The following is a 10,001-nucleotide window of genomic DNA, read 5'->3' on the forward strand; positions in this document are numbered from 1 at the left end:
CCCGAATTGAAATCGAAACCCGAATCGAACCGAATTAGGTCCGAATAAGAAATTCGATTCGGGTATCTATATTATGCTTATTTGGTTTTCGGGTTATTCAGTTTGGATTACCTAAATAAAAGCTTATTTAGTTCTAAATACCCGACCTGAATAAGCATTCATTTTTCCATTTCTTTGATCGATAGAAATCAAAATCACGATTCACACTTTTGTCCTTGTCGTTCATAATAGAAAAAAAAAAACATATGCTTGTTCTCATTGTTTCAAAATCGACCAATCTTCTTATCTATTCCCAAACCCGAAATCACTTATGTCGATCCTTCCTCTTGTTTCAAACTTTAAAAAATCGACCATTCCTGTTGTTTTTAAGCATTCACGAATTCGTACTTTGTTTAGTCATAAAAAATTGAGCTCCAACTCAAGAAACTCAATTAAGAAGTTACTTCTCATTATGTTAATCTAATATTAAATGTCATTTTTCAATGTGTTATTGTGTTATGTTAGTATTTGAATGTTTTATGTTGATGTACAAAAGTACATTGTTATTCTATTATTTAGGTTATTCGATTATATTAGGTCCTTCATCATTTTGTACATGTTATTTGGGTAATACCCAAATCGAACTGATTAATATCCAAACCGAACCGAACATGTATTGGTTAATCGGTTCGATTTTCGGTTCATACAATTACCCTTATTCGGTTTTCAGGTTATTCGTAAGGGTGAGAATTATTTGGTCCGGAACCAAAAAACCCAAAAACCAAATCGAACCGAAATCGAATTTAGAGCGAACCGTATTCAATTTTGGTTTTTGGTTTGGTTTGAGACCAAACCGAATCGTAAATTTGGTTTTTGGTTCAAGTTTTGATCTCATGAAGTTTAAACCAAACCGAATCAAAAAACCGAATTTCATAAGTCAATTAATTAAAAAATATATTTTATATTTTATATTAAATAAAAGTATTAACTATAAAGTAAAAATCATTTTAACCTATTTACTCTTTGGATTATTTTGTATGAAACTTTAGATCTTTTTGTTTGTAACTTTAGTTTTCTATGTTAAAAACATTTTAATTTATGTTTGAAAATTTTTATGTTAATATTTGGTTTCCTCGGTTTTCAAACCGAACCAAACCGAATTAGAATTCGGTTTTCGGTTTGGTCTAGAGAATTTGAATTTGATTTTCGAATTGGACAAAAAAAAAATTAAAAATCGAGGAAACCGATTCGAGGAAACCGAAAAATCAAAAAACCAAACCGATTCTCACCCCTAGTTATTCGGGTTCGGGTCGATTCATACAGTTACCGTTATTTGATTTTCGGTTCGATTTTCTTAAAACAAAAATAAATGTTATGTTAGAAACCTTAGGTACTATAATGCAAAAAGACATGTAGTCTGGGGGGCATTACGTAAAATTTGTTGCAGCTATAAACCTTCATAACGTATCTTATATTACCATTTTCTTTTTCATTTCAAAGAAACAAGATAAAGATAATGATTTCTATATATCTATTTTCAAATCGATGGATTTCAATTATATTTTATCAGAAAGAGTTAAATAGGCAAACAATAAATAATCAGTTAAAACTTAAAAGTGAATTCCAAGGCGGGTGGAAGTGTAACTTTTAATAGTTAGAGGGGTTTTCTGCAAAACTAGTTTATAACCTTGAAGACTTGAAGTCTTATTCAAAACAATCAAAATTTTTTGTGCTTTTTTGTATATTCCATATGAATCCGTCTTACTATCAATATCTACCCTAATAAATAAAGATAATTTTGTCAAATGTTAATTTCTTATTGAATTTGACACATGTCATTTTCTTATAATTTTAAAATTATTTTTTTTCATTTTTCATTTTTACATTTTTTTTTATTTTTTATTCAATTTCACATATTAAATGCTACCTTATAGTAATTAATGTGAATTAATGTATATACTAAACATTCCATTTGTGAATTCTTATTTCTATTAATATATTAATAAATTTTATTTGTGAATTTATATTAGTTAGTTTTATTATTATAAATAATAAAGATAAATTACGTAAATGGTCCTTGTGGTTTATTCTATTTATTGTATTCATTTTGAAAGTTTATTTTAAAAAATATTTAATTTTTACACCTTCATATTCAAAACAATTATTTAAAACATGATAATAATTTTTTATTAGTATAAATTGAATTACTTACTTATTCATCATTAAGTTTATATTTATTTCAAAATTTTACTTTAGAAAATACTTAATGTCTACATCTTATATTTAATTTTTTTAATCAACCCGTGTAATACACGAGGCTCACACCTAGTATTGAAAATAAATTATGATGCCCTATGATAAAGACATTATTATGGATGCTGACCTTTTTTTTTTCTTAATATACTCATACTTGATATAGTAAGATTTGTATTATTTGTATTTTAATTTGTGTTTTTCTATTAACAATTTATGTTAGCAAAGTGAAATGTTAAATCTCAAGCGAAATGTCATAAAATGACCATCAATAATACTTTGTCGTTGTTTAACATCTGACAAATTATGTTTTATAGACAAAAAAAAAAGATAACTCAATATATATTGTTACTCTAGCAGAAACAATGCAGAAAACAAAGAAAAACAACAACTAATCTTGCATTTGATAAGATTCTCGTTTTTGCTCTAAGACTTAAAATAGAAACAATGATAATAACCAAACAATGAAAGTAATCTACTATAATAAATGAAGGTTTTTTTGCCACATGTCCTTTTCTCATTCATTTAGACACATGACATTTTCTAAAATTTTTTAATTTTCTATTTTCCACTTGTCATTTTATTGTATTTTTCATTTTATTAAATTAAAGTTCCACATTTAATATATAAGGTAATATATGTAAGGTATTTATTAGAAATAGTTTGTATATGTAATGTATTCAATACGTTAAAGCCTCATTAATTTTAATAATTCAAAAAAATTCTCATTTTTTCTTATAAATTCAAAAATTTCAAATTGTTAAAATTTTAAATTTAATTTTTTTAAATAAACCCATGTAATACATGGGTCTCATACCTAATAGAGAAAAAAATTTCAAATTGTTAAAATTTTAAATTAATTTTTTTTTTAAATAAACTCATGTAATAGGGGTGAGCACGGTGCGGTTTGGTGCGGTTTTTGGTCAAAACCAAACCGAAAACCGCAACTTCGGTTTTTTGAAATTTAGAAACCGCACCGTTCGGTTTTATGCGGTTTTTTATTGCGGTTCGTTTTTTTTTGCGGTTTTTTGTTACTTTTTTTTTTTTTTTTTTTTTTCGTTTTGCCTTTTTACTCAATCTCAAGTAACTCAGCGAGTTACTTTGACTCAGATGAGGAGTGCTAATCATTAATTGGAGATAAACCGATACCACCATCTCTTGATTTGAAAACAAATTACATAACCACTCATCCAACATGTTTCTAATGCTTCAATATAATATGAATTTAGTATAACATTTATTTCACAAGTACATACGATAAAATCAATTAATGTATTCATAAAAATGATACTATATCACTAGTACTTTTCATATTTGAATGTTAAAAAAATGTCATAAACATTATTTGTTATTGTAAATACCACTGAATGTATGCTTAAAAATATAAAATCATCCTCTGATAGATAAGATAGATATTTACATTTATAGAAATTGTAATTGTCATAAGTTCTTGAGTATTACAAATATCAACACTTTATATATATATATATATATATATATATATATATATATATATATATATATATATATATATAGGGTAAAGTGAATATACCTAACAACCTTATACAAGCTTAGGTACCTAACTCCATAATACTACATCGGTTTGTATCATATTTACATTGTAATTGTCTAAGGTTCTTAAACTTCAACCCCATAACTTGATTACTTCCAAAATCTTTGGACTTTCACCAATATCTTTCTTTTACATCACGTATTGCTATCGAATACCACCTGATGGGCTTCATATCCTATCGCTACATGTGAAAGGATGTAGGAGAAGTATAATGATGAATTTCCAAATTTTTTTAAAGTAAATCAAGTTTAGGGATGAAGTTTAAGAACCTTGGATGATTGTAATGAAAATTTAATGCAAAATGACATAGTTTGATGAGGTTAGGTACCTAAGCTTATATAAGGTTGTTAGGTATATTCACTTTACCCATATATATATATATATATATATATATATATATATATATATATATATATATATATATATATGCGGTGGGGTTCGGTTTTTTGCGGTTTTTGCGAGACTAGAAACCGCACCGCACCGAGTATTTTCGGTTTTTGCAAAACTAAAAACCGCACCATCGGTTTTCATTTCGGTTTCGGTTTATGCGGTTTTTTCGGTTTTTTTGGTTTGCGGTTCGGTTTTTGCCCACCCCTATCATGTAATATATGGGTCTCATACCTAATAGAGAATAAAACAACAATTTACATGGTTTAACAAGCTTGCTTATATCCATTCGAGAAGAGAGAGAGCCTTGACCTCACTTTTCCCTCTAAAATTTGTGTCATTATCTATTATGTCTCTCTTGGCCGAGTAAGTATTTGTGTATTACATAACAAGATAAATGAACCCTATTACTTGGGCCAAAAGTTGAGCTGTTACATGACATAACCGGGTTGCCAACTCACACATATGATGCCCTTTAAAGATACTGTTAATCCTTAACTAAATTGTTTTATCGAATATAATCTTAATAATATTATTGAGTTATTGGAACTCAAATCAAGATCGAATCCTCCTCGAACCCATGTCAAAAAGTTAAACCATCAAGTTTAACAATAACACCGTCTACTTATGTCGACGACTCATTTGTGACTCTGCTTTACCCCAGGACCCAGATATCACGTGACATGTTTATTGGACTTTTATAGTGAAAAAGATGTATACTAATATAGACATTTCAAGTTTGGACTATCTAGAGTGTAGATATCATCAATATTGGCAATTTTACAAACTTAAGGGTACGAAAGTGCAAACACCATGTACCCTTGGGTTTGTTAGACAAATAGACAGAAGACAGTATAACCTGCCCCGGATCTTCCGCTTTTAATCCGGCAGGATCCAAACAAGAGATCTCCAACGGTGTCGTATCACATCATCTTCAATACTTCAACCATCCGCAACTCTGGATTTTGGCATTTTGCTCCGCAAAACACACACACACACACACCAAAAGCACATAGTAATGATGGGACTATGAGATTAGAGATCCATCTGAATCCCATTTATTGTCGGAGAGTGTGATGCAGTGAAAAAAACAAGGATTTTTTTTGGAGCTTCACCTATTTTTTTCATGGGGTTTTTGAGATTTTGTTGGTTTATATCAACCATCATTGTTTTCTTCAGTAACCCTACTCCGGTAGCTGCCGGTGACATTGTTCATGATGACAAATTTGCTCCGAAGAAGCCTGGTTGTGAGAATGACTTTGTGCTGGTAAAACCCCCCTTTTAATTTTACTAAATTTGGAGTCTGGTTCATGTTTCTTTGATTTATGACTGGGCACGCTTCATCTTTTTGTTAGTTTCGTGGCAGTGCATGTCAAATAGTTATATTTTTATGGGTAAACAGGTTCAGTTGTTTGTGGTCTTCATGGATGTGATATAGGTTCGCCAAGTGAGGTGTTCGATCCATCTGATTTCTGTGAATTGTGCTCATAGCTTGATTGCATGTTACATTTCCAGATTGAAATTGAATTATAGCTTCATTATATATTTATGTGGACTGTGGAGACTTGAAGTGAGATTATAGGCTTATGGCCTGCATGTATGTTTATATATACTGATTTGAGGTATGCTATAGCTTCATTGTGTATTTATGTGTTATATCTAGAAAATTCTAAGTTATGTTATAGCTAAAGTATACAGTATATTTGGATTTAAAGTGAGATTGTGGCTTGATTGTATGCAATAGGTTGGCATTTTAAGCAAATCAAACTGAAGTTTCATGTTGGTTGGTTTTGTTAGGTAAAAGTTCAAACATGGGTTGATGGTGTTGAAGGTGCTGAGTTTGTTGGCGTTGGTGCTAGATTTGGAACTACAATTGTATCCAAAGAGAAAAATGCAAACCGCACTAACCTTACTCAATCAGTCCCTCATGATTGTTGTACTCCACCAAAGAACAAGGTCTTTTTCCACCCTGGCTATAAGTAACTCATTTTGGGACCACTTTAAAAAAAAAAAACTCATTTTGGGACAAATAGAGTGTATCATCAATCATGTATTACAAATTGAATAACAGTAGTGTAACCTACTTCTCTTCAACTTTTGGTAGCTTACTGGTGATGTCATCATGGTGACACGTGGTCACTGTAAATTCACAACAAAGGCAAACATTGCACAAGCTGCTGGTGCTTCAGCAGTCCTTATTATAAATAACCAAAGAGGTAGCACCAAATGATTACATTTCTTTAGTCTACATTGCACAACAAAGGCAAACAGTTTCTTTATGTTAGTTTTTTTTTTTCTGCAACCCTGCAGAACTGTACAAGATGGTTTGTGAGCCTGATGAAACTGATCTAGACATACACATCCCAACAGTTATGCTTCCACAAGATGCTGGTGTGGAGTTAGAGAGATTGTTATCCAATCGTTCATCAAGTACATTTTTTGGATTATGATTTCATTTTCATCACCATGGTGCCCTTTTTGTGAAGGTTTTAAACCACACTTTAGTTTCTGTGCAGTTATACTCACCACGAAGACCAGTGGTTGACATAGCCGAAGTGTTTCTATGGCTGATGGCAGTTGGTACAATCTTGTGTGCCTCTTATTGGTCTGCATGGAGTGCCAATGAAGCAGCTATAGAACATGATAAATTACTAGAGGTTTAAAAAAAAAACTAACTTTCCTTTTTTTTATTAGGCTCGATTGCCCACCTTGGTGCTGAAGTGGCATGCATTGATATATGATGTGTCTGGTTCTTTGTAGGATTTTTCAGAGGAGCTCTCAAATACAAAACTTGTTGGTACAAGTGGTATTGTGGAAGTGAATACAAAGTCAGCAGTCTTGTTTGTGATTGTTGCTTCTTGCTTCTTGGTTCTTCTTTACAAGTTAATGTCCGCATGGTTTATAGAACTTTTAGTGGTCATCTTCTGCATAGGAGGGGTTGAGGTATTTCATATCTTACACATTTAACTAAATTAAAAAAACAAAATCAATACTAAAGACTTATTTTGTTTATATGCAGGGATTGCAAACGTGCATAGTTGCTTTGCTATCAAGGTGCAACATTTCTTCTCTATATAAAGCTTGTATTTTATGATGATTATGACTGTGTCAAAGTTTATGGAATGTCAACAGTTTTGCAACCATACATTTGTTTATTACATATTTTTTTGAACAATATGCATTTTATAATTGTCAGGTGGTTCAAACATGCTGCACAACCTTCCATCAAAGTAGCATTCTTTGGAGCTGTTTCATATCTGACCTTGGCTGTTTTGCCTTTCTGCATAGTCTTTGCTGTTCTTTGGGCAGTGTATCGTGACTACAAGTTTGCATGGATCGGACAAGATATACTCGTAAGTCAACCACTTAACAATATATGTAAACAAATTGATCATTTTAGAATTTAATGATATTTTTGTTTTTGTTTTTTTTTTTTCATCCCCTCAGGGAATTGCGCTCATAGTTACAGTTCTTCAGATTGTTCATGTACCTAATCTCAAGGTAATCAAGAGTTGTTTTCTGTTGACATCATTTGTTGAAGGGTATTTTAGTGATTTGACGTATATGGAAACACCTCCTCTAAAAGTAGTGAAAGTATGAATGATGACAATTTTTCGTGTTGTGGCTCAGGTTGGGACAGTGTTGCTAGGTTGTGCTTTCTTGTATGACATTTTCTGGGTTTTTATTTCTAAGAAATTGTTCCATGAAAGTGTGATGATTGTGGTATGTATGTCAACCTTGCTTGTTCCTAATTCATAAGACTAATCGAGTAGTTTTAGTGATAAATTAATTTGGGGTATTGTTTTTTTTTTTTTTTTTTAAAAAAAGGTGGCTCGTGGTGACAAAAGTGGGGAGGATGGCATCCCGATGCTGCTAAAGATACCACGCATGTTTGATCCATGGGGTGGATTTAGTATCATTGGTTTTGGTGACATTTTGTTACCCGGACTATTAATCGCATTTTCCCTCAGGTTTTCATGATTTCTAATTTTTTAATAAATTTGTAATTTATTCGGATACACACACTTACACTTACTTAATGCAGATATGATTGGCTAGCGAAAAAGCACATTCGAGCTGGATATTTCTTATGGGCAATGATTGCTTATGGATTAGGTATCATTTGATTTCTTATATAATAGAGAGCTTTCCTGCAAAACCATTGAATGGTTTAGATGTGAAGCATGTTCATGTTCTAATGGGAAGGAATTATACAACATGAACAGGTCTCCTTATAACTTATGTAGCACTCAATCTCATGGATGGTCATGGTCAACCAGCATTGCTATACATTGTTCCTTTTACTCTAGGTAATATTCGACTTTTAACTTGCCTTTATTTGGAATCTTATCATGTCTGGATAAATGAATGGTGCTTATTGCTTAAAATATATGAGAAAATGACGGACTGTTATATTTTGGGTAAATGATGGCAAATTCGTAAAAAAGTTGTGGGAAGCCTTTCATTTCCCTTATGTTGTTCTTTATCTATCAAGTAAAAGAGAAACACCCATATATAATACATATAGCTTATCGGATTAAGTTAAAAAGAAACAACACCTTACCTTATATAGTAGTATATATCTCTATGATGCAGGGACCTTTTTGTCCTTGGGAAAGAAGAGAGGGGATCTTGGAATTCTATGGTCAAGTGGTGAACCCGAAAGGGAATGTCCACATGTGCGACTCGGCCACTCTCACGCAGCAGATGAATAGAAGTGAACTATCTTAGCATCTTTGTTATGTAATTACAGTCAGTGTGTACCAATGTGTAACAGTTTGAAACCAACTGTCCATCTATGTTGTAAAAAATGGCGTTGGTGGAATATCATGGCTTGTTAAGTAGTACAAGTTCCCTAAAAACTCAATTGACTAAAATGGCAATGGTGGAATATCATGGCTTGTTAAGTAGTACAAGTCTATATTCATCATGGATGTGTGCGTCACCTCACTCAATTGACTAGGTGACAGTGTTTTTTTTAGAAAGGCACCCACTACTCTATTTCTAAATCTGCACATTTCGTCTGCAACGAGACTTGAACCTTCAATCTTTTTCTAAAAGTCTCGTATCCGTCAACTCCTTTCTCATACTGCTAGGTCAAATGGCATTTGGTAATTTGGCGGAAGGGTCAAGGATTTAATAATCGCACAAAGCCTTCCAACACAAACGTAATTTTATAGGGTAACTTGCAAGATTACTTCGTATATGGTCATTGATATTTGTCAACTATTGGGTATTTTATAATTGACTTTTGCAGTTAAAAATAAATAAATAAGATGTGATTATAAGCCTTGCATTAAAATAGACCAAGTTTAATAATTTATATTATAAGACAAAATTGCAAGGATGGTCTAGTAGTATATTGAAAATTGTCATTTTTCATTTTAGAGTATCAATAATGGTCTAAAAGTTTGGTTTATTTTGTTTTGATTTTGATGATTTTGCACTTTATATTTTTTTCCCAGTTTTTTTGTTATTACAGAATAAAAAAAAGGAAAAAGAAAATATGCTCTCTCTCTCTCTCTTAACACCGGCCAAAGAAGGAAGAAATCGTCGGCTATCATCGATTTAGGCTGCCCCTCTGCCCTCCCTTTGAACCTCGTCAGTCGACGATGAGAGAGAGGAGTTTGAGGTATGAAGTTAGGGTTTCTTGGCGGCTAGGTTTTCAGATGGGGCGTTTTGCGACTGGAAATAGAGGGGGAGATACATGGGGTTGATTTTTCGGAGATGGGAGGGTCAAACAGTGGTTGAGAACGATGCTAGAAGGAGATGACAGTTGGTTCTTCCAATTGCTTTCTTCTTGATTGTT

At 32.0% G+C, this 10,001-nt stretch overlaps 1 protein-coding gene across 2 annotated transcripts; it reads left to right on the forward strand.

Moving 5' to 3' along the window:
* The first annotated feature begins 5,062 nt into the window (after positions 1-5,062).
* On the forward strand, positions 5,063-9,054 carry SPPL2 (SIGNAL PEPTIDE PEPTIDASE-LIKE 2). 2 transcript variants are annotated; one of them, XM_078982757.1, is made up of 15 exons: positions 5,321-5,459; positions 5,708-5,814; positions 5,990-6,148; positions 6,297-6,408; positions 6,503-6,622; positions 6,698-6,849; positions 6,953-7,135; positions 7,212-7,246; positions 7,389-7,545; positions 7,640-7,693; positions 7,823-7,915; positions 8,021-8,163; positions 8,238-8,308; positions 8,419-8,502; positions 8,789-9,054. In XM_078982757.1, exons 4-15 carry the CDS (start codon positions 6,315-6,317, stop codon positions 8,905-8,907), a joined length of 1,305 nt encoding a protein of 434 aa, XP_078838883.1. In that variant the 5' UTR covers positions 5,321-5,459; positions 5,708-5,814; positions 5,990-6,148; positions 6,297-6,314; the 3' UTR covers positions 8,908-9,054. The 2 variants fall into 2 exon arrangements, with proteins under 2 accessions (XP_078838882.1, XP_078838883.1); XM_078982756.1 differs by lacking the exon at positions 5,708-5,814 and having other exon boundaries at positions 5,063-5,459.
* The last annotated feature ends 947 nt before the right edge of the window (positions 9,055-10,001 follow it).

The sequence above is a fragment of the Lactuca saligna genome, chromosome 3 (genome assembly GCF_052625555.1).
Source record: "Lactuca saligna cultivar CGN05327 chromosome 3, ASM5262555v1, whole genome shotgun sequence".
NCBI lineage: Eukaryota > Viridiplantae > Streptophyta > Magnoliopsida > Asterales > Asteraceae > Lactuca > Lactuca saligna.